General features: G+C 44.8%; 2 protein-coding genes and 1 long non-coding RNA gene across 3 annotated transcripts; 1 reads left to right on the top strand and 2 right to left on the bottom strand.

Moving 5' to 3' along the window:
* Window positions 1-1347: 1347 nt before the first annotated feature.
* FEV (FEV transcription factor, ETS family member) lies at window positions 1348-4303 on the bottom strand. Its single transcript, XM_051990508.1, has 3 exons — window positions 4266-4303; window positions 2536-2645; window positions 1348-2492 (listed from the first exon to the last, which is right to left on the bottom strand). Exons 1-3 carry the CDS (start codon window positions 4301-4303, stop codon window positions 1882-1884), a joined length of 759 nt encoding a protein of 252 aa, XP_051846468.1. The 3' UTR covers window positions 1348-1881.
* Window positions 4304-5890: 1587 nt separating this feature from the next.
* Window positions 5891-8778, top strand: LOC127557754 (uncharacterized). Its single transcript, XR_007952618.1, has 3 exons — window positions 5891-6053; window positions 8324-8482; window positions 8674-8778. It is a non-coding gene; the product is annotated as an uncharacterized LOC127557754 (long non-coding RNA).
* Window positions 8779-13775: 4997 nt separating this feature from the next.
* On the bottom strand, window positions 13776-19240 carry CRYBA2 (crystallin beta A2). The gene is made up of 4 exons (XM_051991049.1): window positions 17332-19240; window positions 16837-16978; window positions 14620-14762; window positions 13776-14175 (listed from the first exon to the last, which is right to left on the bottom strand). The coding sequence occupies exons 1-4, from the start codon at window positions 17490-17492 to the stop codon at window positions 14028-14030; spliced, it is 594 nt and encodes a 197-aa protein (XP_051847009.1). The 5' UTR covers window positions 17493-19240; the 3' UTR covers window positions 13776-14027.
* Between the last annotated feature and the right edge of the window lie 4750 nt (window positions 19241-23990).

The raw sequence follows: 23990 nt of genomic DNA, 5'->3' as shown, positions 1-23990 counted from the left end.
ATAGTAAAATTGAATAAATGCTTGTTGACCGACAGAATAATACAGCAGTGTTGAGTAGAAGGTAGAAAAGAGTAGCAAGGAACAAGAAAATGAGGAACAAAAGTGATTTAAGTCAAGTATCTCTTTTCTCTCCCCCCTCCTCCTAATACCTTCCTGGTGTCACTACACCCCATTCTGGTTCTTCCTGAAATTTAATAATTAGGAACATTCATATCTTTATCCCTCAAAATGTGACTCTCCTGCTATAACACATTTTACAAAAACTTTCTAAGCACTTTACACATACATGTGAATACATATACCTATAATTTCCTTTGAACAGATTTTTTTTTAATGGAGCGGGAAGGGCATTGTGGGAGAAGTAGCACACCTAACTAGAGAGTGAAGCAGAGTTAACAATACAGGGTCCAAGGGTCAAGTTCATAGGATTTTGAGTTGGAAAAGATCTTAAGAGTTCATTTAGTGCAATCTTTTCTTTTTATAAATAAATAAACCGAGGCACAGAGAATTGAAGTGAATCTCCCCACATCAAACAGACACTAAGTAACATTACTAATAGAGTCTTCTGACTCCAAAGCTAGGACTATCCTTTCTGCACTAGTATGCCTCTAAGGCCCTATCACAAGTGACTAGTTACACCACAATTGGTGGCTTGAATGAAACTTTAAGGTTTTATAATCTTGTCAGTGGTGAGTCCTGTACAGGGAACGTCCCATCCTTTCATGCCTTTGGTGGCCAAAAATTGATATGGGGATAATACACAGACTTTGAGGTTCTTTAAAGTAAGATCTGGTAAGATCGCATCCCCTCTAGGAGCTTAGGGAAATCACAAAACTCTTCAGTTATGCCCTATCTAACCAGGAGAGAGCGCCAGAGGTCTATGGAAGGAGGCCGTTTTTTAAGAGAGCCGGAAAGGATGAAGCGGGAGAATCAAAGTGAAAGAAGGCCAGAATTAATCAGAATGAAGTGAATGTAAAACTAAGACACGGTTTCTAGGGAATCATCTGTCTGTCTTTGTTAATTTAGTTCAACGCAGGACATCTTCTAGGAACCCCTTCTTTTCACTAAAGGTTCTTGGAGGAGGACAGGGAGGAAAAAACGTAGTCTTGAACTTAGAAGTTCAGGATCGTTATGAACATTATTTTGTAGCCGTCCGTAAATATTTGGCCCTTTCTGAGTCATAGTTTCATTTTACGTAAAACAGGGTAATGATACTTCTACTGCTCGCCTCACAAAGTAATTGTGAGGAAAGTGCTTTGTAAACCTGAGTTGCATAAATATGTTTGTATTCCCACCCCTTAGCTCAGAACCATTTATTTAAAAAGAGAAAAAACCGGTAGCCTGGGAGATGGATTAAACATTTTAATAGTGGTTTGAAGGAAAATAGAAACACGTGTGCGGACTACGACCAGAAGGAAAGGTGGCAAGGAGCTACTACGTACAAGAGGAACTGAGCCATCGGGAAAGCCCCACTCCCACTCGAAGCTTCCCTCCCCAGCCCGTTCCCCAAAATGACTTCAATGGGGAACGGAGAGGAGATAAGGCAGCATTGGGGTCCCGCTAAGTGAGTGGGGTGCCGATGTCACCGACAGAAGATGAGGCCAGAGGGCTGGGGGACTCACTGGTTAGGCTGTTTGAATCAGGTAGTGATGAGAAAAGGTGGAAAGGAGTTGATCCCCAAAGATTCAGGAATGGAAAGAGAAGGGGGAAGGTTACAAGTGCCGTCTGGAAGTCCTCAAAATAGTCAGGAATAAGAGCTGGAGCTGGAGAAAGATTGAGAAGGCTCTTTAACGTTGGAGGGTTGAGGACATACAAGAGCAAAGGATTTGGAGGTCCCTTCAAGGGTCTAGAGGCAAGGCTAGAGGCGGCGGGATGACCTCCTCAGTGATAGTGCCCTCCCACCCCTCCGAGGTGTGAGGTGGTGGCCACAGCTCCGAAGGGCCCGGGTGGAGGCTGGAGGCCGGGGTTGGGATAGAGAGCTGCGGCGGCGGCGGCGGCGGTTGCCGCGGCTGCAGGGGCCGGACCGGGCCAATAGGAGAAGCTGGCGGGGGCCACCCCGGCGGAGGCCGCCACGAGGTTGAGTTTGGAGAGGCCGGGGAAGGGCAAAGGCGCCAGGGTCGCGGGCAGCTTGTAGAGCGCGCCGTCGTGAGCTGCGGCGGCGGCGGCGGCCGCTGCGGCCGCCGCATGAGCGTGGGCATGAGCCGGCGGGGGCTGGCAGGCCTGGGCCAGGCCCTGGAAGTCGAAACGGTAAGCGTAGCGCTTTCCGTGAACTTTGCTCATGATGTTCTTGTCGTAGTAGTAACGCAGCGCCCGGCTCAGCTTGTCGTAATTCATGTTGGGCTTGCTCTTGCGCTCGCCCCAGCGCCGCGCCACCTCGTCTGGGTCGGTCAGCTTGAACTCGCCGTGGCCGCCCTCCCACGCGATGCAGCCCGCGTTCGCCCGGTCAGCCAGCAGCTCCAGCAGGAACTGCCACAGCTGGATCTGGCCGCTGCCTGCGCTCGGAACACAAGACGGGCTGGGTCAGTGGCGATGGACCCGCGGCGAGGTCGCGCTTGTCCCTTTGAGGACAGGTGCCGCCCCCCTTCCCCAGTCTCAGCTGGTCCCCTTCCCTCGGGGGCCCGAAGCGGAAGCGTAAGAGCTCAGAACTAGGAGGGAGACCCAGTGGGATCCCCGGCGCCTTGTCCCAAGTCCAGTTAGGCTGGTGGATCAAAATGTGCACTCAACATTGCATCTGGCCACCTACTTTGTCTACTCTCAGAGTTCAACTGGGGATGCTCTCCCCCTCACCCCCACCCCTATTCTTTGTCTGCCTTGTCTGAGACTTTCTTCTCCATCTTCTGCTTCATGCCCTTTTTTAATTTTAATTTTTGTAATTATGTCAGTACCCTAAGGCTTAAGAAATTCCTCTGAGAGTCTCTCATCCACGGGGAAGGGGACGTATGGTGTGTGGAAGTCAGTTTGAGAATGATACATGAAGCTCCTTCTGTGATAGGCAAGAAAAGTTCTGGGGTCTCTCTGTGAATTGTAGACATCTTGATGAGGACCTTATAGCCGGGACCCCTGTAGCTGTGTTCTTCCTTAACGTGCTTGGGTCTTAGCTTAATGACAACTTACCTTCTAGGTCTCAGTTTCCTCAGAAGTAAAATAGGGATCATAGGTTTGCGCTACAAAATAACTCTGTAGGGATATTTTGACGAAGGGCTTTTTAAGTACACTGTGTGCTGTCACTTCAGTGTCTTACCCTGTGCCTCCTAGTGGAAAGAGAAGTCAGCCTGAAGTCGATAAGACAAAGTCAAATAAGCTTATGAAGTGTGACCTTGGGGAAATCATTTGACCTCTTGAGACATTAGGCAGCTCTCTAAGCAGTTGCCCTTAACAACTGCCTGTTCTGCAGCTGCAATAGTAGAAGGAGATTGCTTGGGGGAAGGGGCTTCTTATACAAATGAAATCAGTATCCTTTTCTCATAATGGTCTTAAAAAATGTCTTGTGACCGGTTCCTGATTTCCTCCCCACCCTTCCCTAGACTGTCACATCCCAAATCCCGTATAGTCCCAGGTGTCTTTCCTTATGGCCCCTCAGCCTTCTCCTCTCCTGGCATGTCTTTCTCCTCCCGAGAAGACCCTGATGCTCAGCCTCTAGCACCTGAAAAAAATCCATGGTCTCTTGAGCTTTCGTTGAAAAGGGACAAAGAAGCAAACAATTTTTTCTTGCCCCATTAGAATTCTTTCATTTCTACTCTGGAGAAAACCTTTCCCTCTTTTCTCAATTATTCCTTTCTGAATCTACTTCAAAGTCCCCCTCCCCACTCCAGTCTAAACGGCAATACAAAGCTTGAAGAGACCTGGAATGGGGAGTTCGAAGAATAAAGGCTGTGAAAAGCGCCCGGGCCCCTTTACTCCTATTCCGGAGAGGTTGGGGAGGGGATGTCCTAGATCCTTTGCAGGGATCGGAGGAGGGTGGGAACAGTAAGCAATGAGTGTGGATCTGATTTGGGGGTTTGGGGCCCCAGAACCTGTTGCTATGAGGCCAAGTGAGACCCCCAAAGCTCACTTCCCCCTGAATCTTAACAAAGTACTACAGTGGATGAATCAAAACGAAAAGCCGACGAATGGCTACCTCAAGTATTAGAACCAATCACGCCAAAAACCATATCACCCTCTCCCTACACACATATTTGTCCCCATATTTCCCCGAGTTCTCTGCCCAGGCTTCTTCCACTTAAACCTCAATAGGTTAATCTGACATTACCCCCTTCCCCCATTGCCTTTCGAGCTCTCGAGGCAGCACCAGGGCCAGCGACATTAGTGATGATGTCACTCGCAATAGAATTTGTTCGGTCTGGTAAACAGTTTGTCCTGTTCTTCCCCTCTCTGTCTGCCGGGCTTTACCTCCGATTCCCTTTAGAGCCAGAGGAAAGTCGCTTTTCACCTCACCTTAGATCAGACTTTTAAGGAGGGATGTCCCAAGGTTTGCATTATCAGGAGCAAAGTTGAAAAATGCCCTCTACATACAATCTTGCTTTTTCCCCCTTTCTCCTCAAGTAGAGGCTCTCCCGAAATTCTCGGTTGCCTCTCTAGAAGCAATGAGGTTGCTTTGGAGAGCGCTATCGGGAATTGGGAGATCGGGGACCAGTTCTTGCTCTGGCACTTGTTAGCTTAGACAAAGACTCCTCATTTTCTGAACTTCACTTTGTTCCTTTCTAAAATGGAGGCTGTGATGCTGTCCTAAATCCCAGAACTTTGTAAGGAACAAGTGCTGCCCTACTGTGAGAGACTGTTATCAGTCAGTTCCGAGAAGGCCCCAAACGGAAAGTAACCATTTAATTTCTGTTTCTGGGTCTGCTTCTTCAGCCATCCTCTGTTGATCCTCTTTGTGAATCTGTCAGTATTTATGCGTAGGCCTGAGCCCCGATAGATATGTCCCAAGGCACTACCCTCTGTAAATTTTGCCACACGTGTCTTCTCCATCCCCAGTTCCCCTGTGCTTCCCAGAGCTAGCTCTTTCGGGGAGTACCTTCACCCCCTGACAAGATTCGCCCCTCCCAGCATCCCCGTGTCTTAGTTCTGATTCCCAGATTCTCATTCTAGAACACTCACCTTTTTGCACTGCGGGACTCAGGGGTCCCCAGCCACTCTTGCCTTCTTTGAAAAGACTCTCCCCAACCGGATCTGAACGAAAAAAAGAAGCTGCTCAGGGGCTTCTTGAGAGCAGATAGAGAAGCCGGGAGTGGGGAAGGCTCGAAGGAACCGGAGGGAAAGGACAATTGAGGCTGTAAGAGGTTTGGAACTTCATTCAGACTTACAAGGGTTCAGAGAATGTGGGGAGGAAATTAAGAACCCTGTGCAAGAAACCAAGAGGGAAAGGGTCAGATAAAGAGGGGACTCTTGTGTAGAAAGAAGACTTGAGGAAGAAAAGACAGAACATCCAAAGGGGTAACAGACATAGGGGAAAGTCTCTAGTGTGCAGAGAATTGGGGGGAAATATCCAAAGGCGCAGGAGGTTGTGGAGAAGATAATTGAGATAGAAAGGAGCATGAAAAGGAAGGAATGTAGGGCCTCTGGGGGAAGACCAGAGGATTCTGGGACCCTAAAGAAGCGGAGGCTCCTCAGAGAGCAGAGCTGAGGTACTGGGTGGCAGAACTGGGCGTGGCAGGCATACTGGCCTAGGCCTCCATCGTTCCCTCTGTCCACAGCCCGGCCAGCTCTACTCCTTGTCCCCCAGATCCAGCAGTGGTGTGGCGCAGCGCAGCGCTGAGAGGAGTTGAGTGCCTCAGTGGAGCCCAAGTCAGGAAACGCGTCCAGGAAAAAGGAAATCCGCTTTCCGACCGAGCTGGCGGGATCCTTATATAGGGGGTGCTGGGTCCCAGAGAACCCGACCAGGAGCCGGAGAGGGAGACAGCAGTTGAGACAGGGAAGGGGAGTCCCGACACCCAAAGGAAAGAGCGCCCGTGATTCCATTTGTGGAGCCCCAGAGATTAAAAAGCCGACCGGGAGCTTCAGTGGAGAGGAGGAACCGTTTAAGCACGACAGAAAGGTAGAGGAATAAAAGAAAGGTGAGGAAAGGCCGGTGCGATGAGCCTAGGGGTGGGGGTGTGCCCGACTCCTCCACGGTTTTTGTTCCCACACTACGCATCTTTACAGCCCGCTGTCCTTGATCCCCCAGCCCTTAGCTTTCGAATCTTCCGATCCACCGTTCCTCCAAACCCCGTCCCATCCATCCTCAAGACCCCTAGATCCCCAGACTCAGTTCCTCACCCACTAGATCACAATCTCCCGGTCCTTTAACCCTCTCCCCCTGCACTGCTCCCTAAATATTGATAGTCCCGAAAACCCCAAGCTCCCCTGGCCCTGTGCCTCCTCCCAGCCGCTTTCCCCAGTCGGACCCTTCAGGTCACCTGGCAGGTACATGTTCAGCAGCAGGGGCTGGGAGGCGCCGCTCTGTCTCATCGCCACCTCGGGACTGGGCGGTGGGAGGTGGGTGTAGGGGGGCCGGTCCCGGCCAGGGGCGGGGGAGGGCAGGCACTGCGCTCCGGGGCCCCCGAGACCCTCCAGAGGCCGCCGCCGCCGCCGCCTTCACCCAGGAGTAGGAGATGGAGCTAGGCCTAGCCCGGCCGAGGGAGGGGGCACCCTGGGGTGCGGGGGGGCGCTTGGGAGGCCTGGCGGTCTAGGAGGCTGGAGGGAGGGCCTGGGGCGGTGCTCACACAGGGGCTTCCTGGAGACCCGCCCCCAGCCCCCCTATTCTCCTGTCCCCCTTCCCCCGTCTCAGGCCGAGGCCGCAATTTCCTTTTTAATTAAAGTGCTGCCGCCTCGAAACCCCCCCGCCCCTCTTATCGGCTCCATCGCAATAAAGTCCCTGCTGTCGAACGCAGCCGAGCAGCGCCCCCTGCCCCCCGCATCCTCCCCCCCGCCCCTTACCGTGACCAAGTAGACACATTGGGAGGCCGGGAGGAAATGGGGGACCGAGGGGCAGGGAAGACTTGGACTCTGATGGGCTGGGTAGCGCTAGTAGGGAACCGGGATGCAGGGACCCATTTTCTCTCTTCTTCAATCTTTGCAAACAGTCAGTTTAGAGGACAGCCAGAGAGACTGGGAGGACTGGGATTAGGAGTACAGGGTTCAACTTGATAATGGGGCCCATTTCCCCTCTTCCCCCTAAACTCTCAGCTTCGCTTTTCCCCCAAAGTCTCTAATCCCCCTGTATTCACCGTTCCCCTTTCCCCTCCTCCCCTTCATTCTCTTCCTTTCTCCTCCCATCCCTCCCTTTCCTTCCCTCCCTCCCGTCTCCTGGCTGCGTTATCTCCATCTTCACTTTTAAATTTCCGCTTCCCTCCCTCTCCCCAGCGCTCCCTCTCTCGCGTCTCTCCGCTCCCAGCCCGATCTGCCGCTCCCCTTATCTCCTCCCCGCCTCCCTTCATACACTGTCATTCCCCCCTCCCCAGCTCTTCCTTTTTCTTCCTCATGAACCCATAGAATAATAATAAGAGTCTAAAGAGACCTTAAAGGTCGTCTTGTCCAACCTTCCTCTTTCCCTATTTCACGTTCTCTCTTCTCTCCTTTTCTTGTATCCCTTCCTTTTCTTTCTCCCTTTCTCTCCTTTCCCTGTCTCTGTATCCCCTCCAACTCTGCACTTTCACCTGTTTCCGTCCCCATTTTTTCTGTGCCTATTTTGGCCTCCATCTTCCTCCCCACTTTCTTACTTTTCCTGGTTCCTGGCGTTGTCTAATATTTATTCCTTTCTTTCTAACTGCTTGTAGTTTTTTCTTGTTTCCTCTCTACAACACTATCAGCGTTTTTCATGCCCTCTCCATTTTCCTCTTTCCTGGCCATCTAGCACTCTCTCACTTTTTAATTACTCTCATCTCCTTTTCTTTCTTTCCTTTTCCCATCTCAATCTCTCCCTCCCTTTCTCCTCTCTCTTTTCCCTTCTATACCTTCTCTCTCTCTCTCTCTCTCTCTCTCTCTCTCTCTCTCTCTCTCTCTCTCTCTCTCTCTCTCTCTCTCTCTCTCACTTTCTCTCTCTTTCACTTTCTCTCTCTCTCACTTTCTCTCTCTTCCTTTATTATCCTTCCTGTCGTTTTAATATATCCTCTCTTTTTCTCCCTATCCCACTTTTTTTTCCTTATTGCAGCAAATGGATATCCCTGGGCATCCATATCTATGGATGGGCCCTGTCCACTTGAGAGTTCTCGAAGACATATTCACGATAGTTTTCTCTCTCCATTCCAGGCATTTAGGATTTAGGGAGACCTGGCAGGGATTGGTTATCCTGATCTCATGTCTCCCGGCCAGGGATCTCAAACCTCACTTATTAATTTCTTTTTAGCAGCTCGTAAAAAGAAAAAAATAAAATAAAATACCGGAAGAAATGAGAATCAAGATTAGGGACAAAATCAAGCCCCCTTGGCAGGCTTCACATCTCACCTCGCACCCCCAGCCTGCTTCCACATCTGTCCTACTCTTCCTCCGTGCCCCAACGCTCTTGGTAGGTCGAAGAATAGAGGGGCTGGGGGCCAGTCTTCTTGAAATTCCTGTGTGAGCACCGCCCCGGGAGAGAGCGAAGTGCCCGTTCCTCTCCAATTGGGTCAGTCCCCAAAGGCCGGGATTACCGGGAGACTAGGAATATGCCCTTTCCATTCCCACCTGGCCGCGCATGTTATGCTTATTCTTCTCTAGGGTGACACGCTCTCCAGCGCACTCATGACTTGCTTTAGCGTCCTGATTCTTCATATAACCCTACAGCCTGCTGAAAACCAGGGGAGAGCACGGAAGTGCCGGCAAGAACTGAAATATTAGCCGAGGGAATTGGACAACCCTTGAGGTAGGGGTAGAGGCGGAGTTGGGATGGGACTGGGCCGGCGTCTAAGAAGAACATATAAACTCCGGGAAAATCCCGAGGAGGAAAAATTTAGCTTAAAGGGGAGGGAGGGAGGGACAGTAGTAAATAAGAAGCTTCCTCACCCGAGGATCACCTAGTTTTCTGGAGGATTTTCTGAAGGTGCGGAAGGGGAAGATGGAGGCGGGGAATATAGGACAGGAGGTGAGGAATTCCTTATTTCTTGTGTTATTATGTGGCTCTGATCTTTGGGATCGTGAGGCTCTTGGACCTTGGACCCGAGGATCTTAGTCTTTGACTTCCCCAAGCGTGGCAAGGAGATTGGAGATTCAGAGTCGGGCCACAGAGATGGAGAGGTTGGCAGTAGGCACCCAGGTCCCTGCTCCCTCCCCTATCTCAAATATCTTGAGGCCAAATTTTTTTTCTGAACCGAAGCCAAAACGCTCTTTTGGGGATCGAAATGGTGGCGAAGGGAAAGAATCTCCGGATGGGGAAGGCCCTAGGAGAAGTGTCATTGGACTAAGTCTTGGAATGGGAAGGGACTCAGGTTTAGGCGGGATCACTGAGTCAGAAAATGACAGGATGTCTTCAAAGTCAAACGTGACCGGAGGGTTATCCCAATAAGGAGGCTCCAGTCCCTGAGGAGACAGTGATTCTTCCCTCTCTGCCCCACGAGGAAAAAATACTTTTAATCACTACTACCATGATCACAGTTTCTTTGCTCTTCCAGCTTAGGGAAATTAAATGGATTGTGAGACTGTAAGATTGTCAGAGTTCCATGTTGTGGTATTCCTTGACAGCCTTTTCCTGCTAGCCACCCTCTCTCTCAGACCAATCTGAGTTCAGGAAAGTGGATTTTGGATGCTTCCCAACACACATAGCACACACACACACACACACACACACACACCCCATGTAAGTGGGTGCCATGGCTAATCCCATCTCCTTCAGATCCAGATTTCATCTCTTGGGGGAAGACAATATGGCTGTTCTGTATTACTAAAGATTTTGGGAGGACCATCATCCCCAGAGATCTAGGAAACAATACAAAAGTGCATGAAAGGGCCAAAGGAGCCCAGAAGATTGAGGGGAACCCCAACATTTTAGTGCTCAACCCAAGGGTCCAGCTAGAGGGGATCCAAGATTGGAGCATCACATCTGAGATCTGGCAATAGACACGCTGCCAGAACTTCAAGGAATACTAAGTATGAGATAATCTAGTGCACAAGGAAAGGGGCTGAACTCTTTTTTTATTTTAAAGAAACTCTGGCTATCATTGCAAATTAGTACCTTCTTTGCTATTTTTAGTCTTAGAGGACTTCCTAGATGGTAGAGCAGTTGAATGATTTTCTAGGGTCACACAGTCAAAGTTTCTCATAGGCTTGCAAAGAAGGGACTTGAGAGAAGAGATCTGTTTCCAGGGCCAGCTATCAACTATTATATTCTGATGACTCTTTGACAAAGCCATAACTGAAAGTTAGGTGCCTGACACCCAATTCACTTCAGTCTTAGTGCAATAGGAAAATTCTGCTAAGGTTTGTCATATATTGCTCTCCATTTGTCCCTTCCTTCCTCATTTGTCTCTCTCCACAGTACATTTTACTTGGCCAAAGTTCTCCACATTCATTATAAATGGGGAAAAGTCTTGCCTGAATTAATTGTCTAGGATGCCTTTCTTCTGATATCCCCAGAACTCTGCTTGCTGATTACCCTAAATCCTCTGAAAAGATACCTCAAATTATTGCTCCCACTACCCTCTTAAGCTCTGATAAGTTTTTCTGATAAGTGATAAGTTATCACTACTGACTGACTGAAAAACTGACAAGTTTTTTCTTGTTAGTAATACCAAGATTTCTGGATAGGGGAAAGGGAAGAGGGAGAAAAGAACCTAGCGTTCTCTTGCCGCCCTCTCTACCTGCCTCCTTGGCACTACCCTGTTCTCCTAATTTTCTAATCAGACGTAAAGACAATTTTAAACAATTTTTAAAAGTTGAGTTCCAAATTTTCTTCCTCTTTCCCTTCTGTACTCCTCTCTCCTTCCCTACCATTCTTTAAGACAGTAAGCAATTTGATATAGGTCATATAAGGGCAATTATGTAAACATATTTCCTTATTAGTCATGTTGTGAGACAAGAAATAGCAAAAGAGGAAAAAATGAAGAGAAATTATGGAAAGTGAATATACCTGGATATGCATTCAGACTTTGGATTGTGAATGACATTTTACATCATAAATCTTTTTATCCACACAATTCTAATTTATGCAAGCTATGAACTAAAGCACTCATGTCAAAAAGACCATTAAACCACACTTAAGGGTCCCTGTAGGCTGCATATAGTTAGAAAGACACATTAACCATCATGTTTTGTTATATTTTTATTTATTTTGTTAAATATTTCCCAATTGAATTTTACTCTGGTTCAGTTCTCTGGGGAGAGTTATAGTGTCTGACACTTCTGGTCTAAGACAACTCCTGAGTTTCTTTCCTACTGAAATTCTGTAATTGAGTCAGCATGTTATCCAAGGCTGAAGAAACAATAATAGTTGCCAATTTTATAGGCTTCAGGGTTTGCAAAGTACTTTACTTACATCATCTCATTTGAGCCAAACATCAACTCTTTGAGATGAGTCACAGTAGTATTATTTCCAGTGACAATGAGGAAACTGTGGCTCAAATATTCCTGATTATAATTCTACTATGCTCTTTACTTTTCCATACTGTCCCTCAGAAATCTCCTTGATAACATAACCTACAAATCAGTCATATTGTAGAGCCTGTGTTTGCAAACACCCTTCCCCCCAAACTCACTATATCACAAAGTAGCTCATGTCATTTTTGCGGAGCTCTAATTATTTATCAGGTATGACAGTCCCTTTGAAGTGGCGCCCAGATTGCTTACTCCTATCCCTAGGATTAGTTATTTAAAACCAGAATGGTCATGAAAAGTCATTTTAGTCCAACCTTTAATTTTATGGATGGGAAAACAGACTCTTCCAAGTCAAGTAGCAAGTAGCAGACACAATACTCATATTCAGGTTTTCTAACTCCTAACTCCTTTCTATCATAGTGCTATTCTTCTGGAATAAGGATGGGAGGTGAGCACCCAAGAATCTTCTAACCACATCCTACCAGTTAGAGTCATTTTGGGAATTTAAAGTTTACTTCCTTAAAATTCTGGGAAAAACTTCCTTTAAAACTTGACAAAGTTAGGCTGATAAAGAATTGGATTTCGAGTCAGGAATGACCCATGGGGAAAAGATCACCCTTGACAATTCACTTAATCCCCCCTCCCAAAATAACTCAGAGGTGCAAAGCTGATGCATTACAACTGATCTACAGTAGAGGAGGGAGTGAGCACTTCTTGCTGTGAGTACTAGATGAACTCATAGATCAGATCTTCAACATGGTTAGCATAGAACAATTTTAAGTAGCTCAAACCGTAAGTTGGAATGGAGAATCCCTAATCAAAAGACATCATCCATGTGGGATTCTAGGTTTTTCTGCACACAAGAAATTATAACTCTGATACTACAAACCCTAACAATAAATGGTTCAATTAAGAGATCTGTGGGTGTTCCACTGTCCAGTTGTAGTTAGGTGGCACAGTGGATAGAGCACTGAACTCAGAGTAAGGAAGACCTGAATGCTCAAACTTCAGAAACTTACTAGCAGCAGGATCCTGGCAAGTCACTTAATCTCTGCCTGTCTCAGCTCTCTCATATGTAAAATGCTGATAATAATAGAATCTTTCTTAGTATACAATGAGGTAACATTTGTAAAGTACAATGCAGACCTTAAAACAATGTATAAATGCTAATTATTATTAGTGGATAATTTTTCTTAGGGATATGTCAACTTACACCTACTCTAGTTAACAAATCCTCTCCTGGTATATTTAAGAATTTAGAATATATGTTTACAAATGTCATTTCATTTGAGCTTAACATCTTCATTTTATCTATGTTATCTCCATGTTACAAATAAGGGAATTGAGCTCAGAGAAATTGTTATTTGCCTACAGTGACAAAATCAGACACTATAGGCCTGTCTTTCCAGGTCCTCCTGAATGGGATATCCTGAATCAGGGGAAGGGATATATGAATTTATTCAGTACCTATTGTGTGCCGGATAGTATTCTAAGTACTTTATGAATATCTCATTTGATCCTTATAACAACCCTGTAAGGTAGGTGCTATTAATATATCATCTCCATTTTAAACTTGGGGAAATTGAGACAAAAATTAAGTGAATTTCCCAGGATCATATGGGTAGGAAGTGTCTGAAGGCTGATTTGAACTTTCCTGACTCCAGGTCCAATATTTTGTTCACTACATTACCTAGCTGCCTCAGTACCAAATTACGAGATTGGGATGCCTGGTATTTGAATATACTCACTTCCTTCTTTTCTGATGAAGGCAGAGGGTATAGGAAATGATCCGAGAATCACAGTAAATTAGGAATGTATGCTTCTTTGCTCTAAACTCAGCAAGTACCTATGATTAATTGCAGTGTAACGGGAATTATAAGGCGTCTCCTATCCACCTGTATTTTCTCTGAAGCTCCAGTAATTCACAGACAGGAGCTCTCAGGATAGGTGAATTTGTAGTTTAGAGACAAAGAAAAATATGAGGGCATGTAAAGCCAAACAGTCTTGGGAAATATTGCAGGGTAAAAAACGTGGAGTCAAGATTAAATAATAAATGTCTGATCATTGAAGGAATATTATAAAAATGGGAGAGTAAGCATATATATCTTATCCTAAATACAGAACTAGGCTTGAAAATTTTGCTGGCATCACAGCAAGAAGGAATAAAGTTAGATGAGAAAATTCTAGATGAGAAAAACTGAGGGACATGGTAGAGGAGACTGAACAAAGTTATTAAATCTTTTCTATTTGAAAAATCTTCATCAGGCAGAATTGGGGAGAAGGAGGTTGGAGGAGATGGAAGTCATTGCATATGGAAAAAGACAAATGGATGAAGTGAACTCTACAGGGGTACAGAGAGGAGCAATCTGATTTCTAGAATGAGGGCAGGCCCTGAGGTTGGAAGTGTCTTGCCCCTACAGAAACTTCAAGATGATGAAGAGAAATGTGAACTGGTGAGGCAAGTTCAGTGCCTTTATTGATGGTTCTGGGTCCAGATGTGTCAGATGCTCATGGAGACCCCTAAATGAGGGCAAACACAGCCAAATCTAGTGCTGGACTCTTCGGATGGATTGCAGCTGGTTGGTATGGGCCTGGGTACCAAACTCGCTGTATTTTCGAAACTCTCCACTATGCCGGTCCTGCTCCAATACATACTGGTAGCCCCGGAAGCCAGGATATTGGTAGCCTACCCATCTAGACACATGGAGAGAAAAGTATGGGTCACAAAGGACCTTTGGCATCCTCCTCCAAACTATTTGTATTAGGCATCTATGAGCAACACAATTCCCTCCCTAGTGGGAACCATCACCCTTACTGATTTGGGTTCTCTGTTCTCCCTGTCCTCCCTTGCTTACCATCTTTGTCCTTACTCCAAGTACTATTTCTTGTCACTTCCCAATTTCTCTCTTTCCCATTACCCTTTTCAGTTCTGCATCTCTACAATCCTACTTCCTTATCACCCATCCTGGTCCCAGTTTCTCTGTTGCCCTTTTCCCATTATACTTCCCTGGACTCCATCTCCCAAATCCCTTTCATGTTGCCCTCCCAATCATTCTTCTTTCCCCATCCTTTTACTTTGTCTTCTGCTTCTCATCAACCCCTTTCCCTCAGTTCCCATCCCACTCCCCAAGCACTCACGCTCCTGAGGTGACTTTGAGGGAGCCCACATCCTTGCTGGCCCAGCCCATGGCAGGCAGGGATGGATAGTCATCACTCAATTCAAACTTGCATCCCTGGAAGTTTTCACCCTCATAAAGGGTCACTCGGCTGTCACTGTGATTCTGAGGACCCAAAGAGGAAGTGGAAGGGAGGTTGAGGAGGCAGAGGCCTCTTCTACCTTCCCCAGAAAGGTGACTCTAATCCTCCTGCTTTACCATGCCAAATAAACAAACACACACATAGACATAACACTTCCACTTTTCTCCCTCAACTCATGCACAACTGCACCCAGGGAGTGATGAGACCAATCCAGCCAATTTTCTGATTCTACATGTCACGTTTCAAGGATAAGATAGAAGTCTGGGTCTCTTTGCTGGACCCTTCCTCTAGGGACTTTATGAGGATGGTAGAATGATGGATACTTCATAAAAGAATGACAAGCATATCAGATCTGCAAAGGATTTATTTCTTTTCCTCTATCCCTATTGATGAAACTACCAATCTCCCAGTCTCTCAGACTTCTAACCTAAAGTCATCTTTGACTTTTCTCTCTCATTCTTCATATCTATTCAATAGGTAAATCCTGATTTTTCTACCTCTGAGATAATGACTGGAATCCAGATGCCTTTTTGCACTTGTTCTTCCAAGCTCCTAGTTCAGTTTATTTCAAATAAACTGAGTTTCTCTCTTCTTCCCCAGGTTATTGCAACAGATTCTTATCTGATTTTCCTGCCTCTTGGCTCCCAATTCTCTCATTTCTCTTTCCAGTGGTCCTGACATTCCTCAGTGGTTCCCATTGTTTACTAACTAAAGTATAAATTCTGACTGCCATTCAAGGTTCTCTGTAATGATGATCATAACAATAATTGGCATTTACATAGCGTTTTAAGATATGCAAGACACTTTACAAACATTGTCTCACTGTTCAACCTTATATCAGACTGCTCTTTTCCTGCTAAGTCAGGCTAGCCCAGGTTTTCTCAGTCTCTCGTTTCCAGACTACAATTTTTGTTCTTCTCCTTTATGCCTCTTTATATGCTGAGAATAGATCAGCGCTACTCCATCTTTATTTGTTGAAGTCCCTCACCTTTTCAGAACCCCAATTGGATTTCACCTCCTTCGTAAAGACTTCCCTGAGCCCTTAGTGAAAATGATCTTTCCCTTCTAAAACTTTGAATAGCACTTTACCTGGCCTCTAATTTGAATTATAATGCAAATTATATGTATATAATATATAATATCATGTATACATATACATATTTGTATATTTGTCCTCCCCTCAGTAGAGTATAAGTTTCTTAAGATCAGAGTCTGATCCCTCTCTAAATGCCCAGCTATGCCCAGCATAGTGTTTTACAGGCAGAAGATGACTTCAAATGCAGCTGAAGAAAGTAAGACTTGGAGAGGTGAGGTAAGTCAGCAGGAATGAATAGTACCTACTGGTACAGGAGAAAGAGCCCAGAGCCCTAGATTTCAAGTGGGAAGACCTAGTTTCAAATATCAGTCCTGCTGCTTGCTAGCACTTAGCACTAGCTAGACATTAGGCACTTTGCCTCACCTTTCTCAGTTTCCTAATTGGTAGAAGGTGAGATTTATACTAAATGGTCTCTAAGATTTCTTACAACTTTAGATCCCGTGGCCCATGGAAGTCCGCAACAGGCTAGCGTTCTTCCCCATTCCCACTGAATTGACTCCCAATGAATAGGAGTCAGAGATAGACAGCATTGGATTTTCAGCACCTGCTTCTTGGCTTTTCCTCTCGGTCTCCTTCCTCTCCCTCTCCAGTTCTATAGCTCCACATTCGTTAGAGTCAACCTATTCAACATAGAACTTGAAAACATATAGACTGACTTCCTGGATGGATAATAATGACTCCAATCCTCACCCACCGTCACTCACACTAACCCTGATTTTTACTGCACCTTTGACCACACCTCTAATCTAACCTGAGCCTTATTTTGCCCTCCTCACAAAAACCCTAAATGAAATCCAGGAAGTAAGTATTCACTATGCTACCCCACCCCACTCCCAGCCAGTCAGAGCTACTCCAGGTCATTCTGCCCCGATCCTCCGGGTCAGATGGCGCCTTAGGATGCAGGGAGCAGGTGGTTGTCTGGCGGCAGTAGCGCTAAGTTCTCAGAGCTGGAGCTCCGGGGCGGCTGCGGCGGAATAGGGGTTTCGGGGGTCTGGACTCACGGCGCAGAGCAGGGGTCGGAAGGAGAGAAGCTGGTCGGTTCGGTAGCCGCTGCTGCCGCTCCATGCAGTAGATCGAGGATAGTCGCCCTTCTCCAGGATGAACTGCTGGCCCTGGAAATCCGGGTACTCGAAGCCCACCCATCTGGGAGAGGATGTGGGGGAGGAGTTGCTATCTTCCCAGCACCACCCCCATCGCCTCCCGTGGAGCATGGGGCTCGCCAGGACCCAAACCCTTTCCCTCTTTTCGGAGGGATTGCGCAAGATTGAGACTGAGATTTCAGGTCCTATGAGCTGTGAGTCTGATTCTGCTTTCCCGGAAGACTTTGGGGAGAGGAAAAGGGACTGGTTTATCTCTGGCTCCTAAGAGTCTAGGGGTTTGGAGTTTGGAGGCTTAGGATCTGGGAGTCTGGGACCTACTAAGTAGCTCGGAATGGAGAATATCGGGGTTTTTGTTGGATGGGGGCACCGGGAAGATGAGAAGTGGGGGTGACTCACGCGCCGCTTTCCACTTTGACAGAGCGCACCCTGCGAAAGCCGCTAAGCTCTCGGATGCTGGAACATTCGCTCATCAACTCACAGCGGCGGCCCTGGAAATTCTCTTCCTCCCAGAGAGTGAGGCGGGCTGGGCTGGAGCCCTGGGACAGGGTGCCGCTCATGCTGCCTGCAACGAGACGGATAAACTCCTCGGCTTAGGGATCAGTGCCCGAGGTCCCGGGGTTCGCCGCTGGATCTGAGGCAGGCGAAGTCGGGGACCTCAAAAGGAGATTCTCTTGTCCTGCGGACACATCTGCCGCCTTCACTTCTAACTATCTGTGTAATTTCCTAGACTGGGATTCCCTCCGAGTTGCGGCTCCTTCCCGGATGTAGACTCCAAAGGAGCAGGAGGAAACACAGCAGGAGCTGGGGCCTGGAAGCTGGAAACGAAGTAGTAGGGGTTGGGAATTCTGTCCCTCCACTACAGGGAATAGAGACTGGTGGATAGGGGGGTGGTGAGCGGTTTATGATGGAAGGGGAGGACGGACAGACTCTCCTTGTTTTCAATGCTCTTCCCAGCTCCCGATTTCTCTTCAGATTCTCGTCTTCCTGCCCTAAACCCTTCAGCCCCTGCATGTCTAGTACTCACAGGGTGGACCCAGGCAACTCTGGGGCTGTTGGTAAGTTGGCTGCTCGACCGTGAGAGGCTGACATTGGAAAAAGGGCCTTTATAGCCCGCCCTCTGTAGCCCCCTGGCCCTGCTGAAACAGCTGAGCTGAGTCAGCAGGCAGGCTGATGTCTAGTCCTGTTAGTCGCCCCAGGAAACAAGAAGCTATCTGGGCCTTCCATCCGCGGCCCCGCTCCCACCCACTCCTGACCCCCAACCCCTCGGCAGAATAGAAAGTGCTGAGCCACCTGCTCCGGCACAATAGCTAGAAGCTGACACTGTGATTCTTTTCTTTCTGAACAGTGGAGATGGAGATAGGGGCAGCCAGAGGTCATCTTGGTCAACCCCCTGCTTCCTGACTCAACCGACACACACCCCTTCTAGGCTAAACATACTGAAGGATACTTAAACTGTTCCTTTATCTCCCCGCCTCTCTGTCTCCTCTGTCTCTCTGCATTCTCTCTGTCTTTTTATGTCTGTGTCTGCCTGTCCCACTCTCTCTTTTTCACATAGACCCCTCCCATTCTTCTTCCTAATATCCTAGTAGCCAGTTTTTCAAAGATTCCTTGGATAAAGCTGCATCCAAGGTTAGTTACTCAGAGCTTTGTCTTCTTCAAATCAGCTCAAGGTAAAATTAGGTTCAGCTTGAAGAGCCTTGGTTTCTCACTGTTATTTCCTGAAGTTTTCCAATCAGAGTTAGAGGGTCATTCTGTTTGGTAGGAAAAGTCCCTTCCTCTTTTGTCCAGGAGGATTTGAAAGGGAGCCTTGTGAAGTCCAGTCTGGCTTTTAATATGTCTGGTGGTTGGAGGGAAGTATTGTTGGCTGGAAGTAATGCTTTCTAATCCTGAAGAAAAGGTGATCTGGTGAGAAATCTGAACCTGCTTGTCCATCAAGTGGAGTTAAAAGGCCACTTCTTCAATCCTCAGGAGAGAAAGTAGAAGGAAGAACTAAGGAGCAGCTTGAAGGCAAGTACTTTAGGGATCAACTAAGGCCTCCAGGGAGTAGATTAAGACTAATATATGTATTAGGTCAATGAGATGTGTGTAAAGAGTATTAAACCAGGGGTCAAAGAAACCTGGCTTCTTTTTCTGGGTTGTTACTTTCCACTAACTCCCTGTGTGACCAAGTCACTTTGCCTAGATGGATCCCAGTTTCCTCATCTGTTAAAAGGGGACATTGAAGGGCAGCTAGGTAGTACAATGGATAGAGCACCAGCCCTGAAGTCAGGAGGACTTGAGTTCAAATCTGACCTCGGACACTTAACGCTTCCTAGCTGTGTGGCCCAGGGCAAGTCACTTAACCCCAATGGTTTCAGTAGCAGGGGGGAGGAGGGGAAGGAGGAGGGAAAGGGACATTGAAACAGATGGTCTCTGAAATTTCTACCTCTAAGGATAATCCCTCAATTTGTAAGTAGACATAATCATGACCAACAGGTTGAAGTTACAGGGAGAAAGATTTTCATAGTGTGAGAAAGAATATTCAAGTTGTGAGAAAAAAGTATGAAATTATCATATATTTAAAAGAAATTATATTATAACATATTTATTAGTATAATTTATTATATATTTATATAGTATTTATTTACTATAATATATTTATATTTGTAAATACATTGTATTTATATACTATATTTTAAAAGAAACAGCAAGTTGCATAATGAATTTGCATTTTCATGTGCCATTTTTTCCCATTATATTATGTTATGCCTGTTTTATTCCATAAATTAAAAAAATAAACAAATGAGTGAATAAAAGGCAGTGAATCCTCCAAGTCTGGGGATTTTCAAGCAGAGGGTCTATAACTGTTTAAAGTTTATGGAAATCAAATTGGTTCAAGTACAATTGGTACAAGTTTTTTAAAAAAAGAAAACCTATCATTTTCCTGTTGCCTAAGGACACTACCACTTATTCCTCCACTTTCCCCCAAACTGTATATTTCTGTGCCAGAAAGATGCTGTCTAGTTGTTAAAAGTAACCCACTCTAAGTGACCCTTGGGAAGCTTTATGTCCTTCTTCAATGTGTATGACTAGAAGCTTATATTCAAACATATCTAGACTTCAATGATATCTTCCTCATGAGTACTCAAAGTTTTTTCTTTCTATCTATTGAAGCATAGGAGCTGCTCTGATTCACTGAACAGGTGAAAACATCAGAAAGAAAGTTATTTTTCCTAGATGTCCAACTGCTTAATAAAACTTGGGGCAATCTTACCTTTTAAACAAATATGAGATTTTGTTCTTTGACATGTTAAGCATCTCAAGCTTTGCTTTCTATCCTGCCCAATACACCATTGGAAATGGCCTGCAGCAGAACTCTTCTGTGTGTGTTGTCTCCTTTTCTTAGCTCTTTGAGATCGAAGATTGCTTAATTTTCCATTCCCCCCCCCCCCATTGATTAGCACAGTGCTTGGCACTTAAATGCTTTTCCATCCCATTTATTATGCCATAAAGGGAATTCTTGTACAGGAGAACTTTTAAATTGTATTCCCATATTCCCATCTAAATTTTATAAAATTTGTGCCCTAAAATTATATAACAGTTTTAAATTTCCCTAATTCTTTTTAAAGAACAAAAATCAGCCTCCCCTACCACCACCACAGTGGAAAAACAAAAACAAAACTCTTGTAAAAATATCCATAATCAGGCAAATAAAATTCTTACATTGGCTATGTCAAAAAGTATGTTTCATTTTCTATGTTCAGAATGACCTGTTAAGTGGTAGGTAATACACTTCATTCTTAGACATCTAGAATTATGGTTCATTGCCACAGAATTCACTTATCATTGACTGCTGTGTGTTACAAATTTCTGTATGACATATCCTCTGACTAGACTGTAAATTCTAAGAACAAAGGTAAAGGAATTTATACTTCATTTCTTCCCTTCTCTGCATACAAAAAGTTCCTAATAAATTTTGGAATTAAATTCAGTTGCAATACTGTATATTTCTGTTTCTCCAACTTTTTCTCCCTGTTGTTGTAAAATAGGTTTTTTGCCTGTTTCATGGATTGTGTGCCACCTTTCTGAGAAGATTAGAGGGGAAGAGCTTTGTAAAACTAAGTAACTAGAGAGATTTGGGGACCAAGTGATATCACCCTCCCCCCAAACTCGATTAATCACTTCTGGTCTTTGGCAGAGCTAGGAAAAACTTGTCTTTGTTTTCTTTGACCTCTTCTATGCACAGCTGGGTGGTACATTGGACAGAATGCCAAACCTGGAGTCAAGAAGCCACATCTTCCTGAGTTCAAATCTGACTAGACACTTGATAGACCTGTGACCCTGGACAAGTCACTTAACCCTGTTTGCCTCAATTTCCTCACCTATAAAATGAAATGGAGAAGGAAACGCCAGACGACTACAGTATTTTTGCCAAGAAAACTGCAAATGGAGTTCCAAGGATTGGACACCACTCAACAAAAACATGTATATGTACATGCACCCATACACACATATTCATTGATCACAGTCTGTCTTGTCCTAAAACTTGTGCCAGTGTTATTAAGAATTTATTATATCTCCATGTTACTTTAGGGTTCACAAAGGCAGGTATATGAAAATACGTTGAGAATTACTATTGAGAATTACTATTTTTATTCTGCATATGAGGAAATTAAGTCACAGAGAAGAACAAGAAATACCTGAGTTGGAAAGAGAGTCATAAGACCAGACTGAGATCCAGATTCATTCATTCAGTCCATTTTATTCGATTATACTCCATTCAATCTAATTTAGCAAATCTCAAATCTGTGCTTCGAGGCATTGTAGCTTCAATGACAAAAATCAAATGTCCCTTTCCTTGTGGAGTTGATATTCTACTGGGGAAAATAATTTGTATAGATTTGTATCTATTGTATATTGTATCTATCTAAATGTATAATATGCATCTGCAAATGATGTGCTGGTAATTGTTTAATAAAGGGCTCTCTAGAAAAATGTATACATGGCACACCTTTATATTTAATCTGTATTAACATTTTGTCCATAACTTACTTATGTCTAGATAATCAACAATAAATCAAGCCCTGATTTGTCCCGTTTACTAATTTCCAAGATGTAAATGTAGAATAATAAGCTCTAGGGAGTTAGTTTGTACTTATTACAGCATACCTCTGCTATAATATATATATATATATATGTATATATATATATGTACATATATATATATACACACACATATACACACACACACATTAAAAGAAAACACAAAGCAATTAGATGGAGAGGAGAAAGGACATACTAACCACTGGGGAGATACTAACCACATAGGGCCTTATGTAGGAGTTGGCTCTAAATTTAACATTTAGGAATTTAAATTTAACATACTAGGAATAGAACACTTCTAAGAAATGAAGAAAATACAAAAACTCACGTGGAATATTAAGGAAATGAGTCACAAGCCTTAGTAATTCATTTGATGCAATATTTGTTGCAGTTATTAATGTTGCAGTAAATGCTACTGAAAAGTACACTGGAGAAATGCAAGATGCTTTATTTATGGTTTATTACCAGTGATGGTGAGCTGGAGATTTTACCTTTTAACTCAAGTTTAGCAGGATAGTGTCTGAGATTCATGGTGCAGAGGGGAGAGGAAGCTTTGCTGTTTTGAATATGCGATTATAGTAGGATGGGAGGGAAAGGAGAGTTGTAGAAAGTAGGGACCAAAGTCAAAACTGCAGCAATCCCAGATGCAACCACTAGAGGGTGTGTCCGAGACACATTTAATGGAAATCTGGCACTTTATAGGGCAGAGAATAGGAAAGGGTTGTGTGAGCTGACAGGTGCACAATAGTATGTGGCTTAGCGTGTACATACATCTGTGTTGTCTTTATTCCAATGAGTGTGCAATTCAGAGTTCGCCGGATAGTGCTGGGCTGTATTTTGGGTGTGTCTGGGACAGATGGGAGGATGTATGTAATTACGCCTGGAGAGAATGTTCCTGAGCTAGCTACACCAATTAGGATCAAGATTCTAGATATGAGAGGGCCCTCAGAGGCCCCTTCATCCAAATATTTCATTTTCCATACAGGGATAATAAAACCAGAAGGCTGTAACTTGTAAAAATAACCCCCCGTATTCTTTCAATTTCAATCCATTCCAATGATTCTACATGTCCCCCTACCCAATAACATTTCTCATCTTCCCGCCTGCTACTCCCATTCCCATCCTCCTACAAAATACCACTCTATATCTGTCTATCCCCTCCACTCTGCTCTTAGGAACTTCTATTCTATAACTAACAAACTTACTTTCATTCTCTATCTCTCTTCCCTTCCTCCTGTTTCTATCTTCTGATACTTGCCTTCTTCCAGATGATACTGCATCATTAGCCATAATTTCTCTTATACCTGCCCTCACTCCCATTCACTGGTCTTTATAAGTAGGGGAGTCAGAATTCTCTGGGCTCCCAAAAGCTATTTCCAAATTCTCCTACCACCATCACTGAGCAATCTCTCAGCCTTGGAGTTTTTTCTATTTTCACCTAAACCAGAGCCTGGTAGTTATTGTCTAATGATTCTTTGAATATACTCCCTTAATTAATTTTTAAATAATTAATTGATTCTAGTTAATTTAATTAATAATTAAAATTAATAATTTCTCTTAATTTAGGGATTGTCTCACAGCCTACCTCCTCCACTCAACTCCTAGCCTCATAGAAGCTTCAATATTCATGTTGATGTTCCCTCATCTGTGCTTCCACCCCAGTTCCTCAAACAAATCACCTCTTATGACCTGCTCCTCTATTTCGCCTTTTTCATTCCATTTCACTATTTCAAAGTACAAGACACTTTACATTTTCCCCAATGGATTTTATCTTTATATTTGGTCTACTGCTTTAGCTTATTAAGATCCTTTTGGATCTCAATTGTTATCTGCTGTATTATAATAACTTTTTCCTTCTAGCTTGGGGTCACCTGCTAGACAAGTGATAATTATTTCATCTATGGCTAAGTGAAATGAGCAGAACCAGGAGATCATTACATACGGCAATAACAAGATTATGTGATAATCAATTC

This window comes from Antechinus flavipes, chromosome 3 (assembly GCF_016432865.1).
Source record: "Antechinus flavipes isolate AdamAnt ecotype Samford, QLD, Australia chromosome 3, AdamAnt_v2, whole genome shotgun sequence".
Classification (NCBI taxonomy): domain Eukaryota; kingdom Metazoa; phylum Chordata; class Mammalia; order Dasyuromorphia; family Dasyuridae; genus Antechinus; species Antechinus flavipes.
Note: the sequence above shows the minus strand (reverse complement) of the source record. Positions and strands in the feature narration are given on the sequence as shown.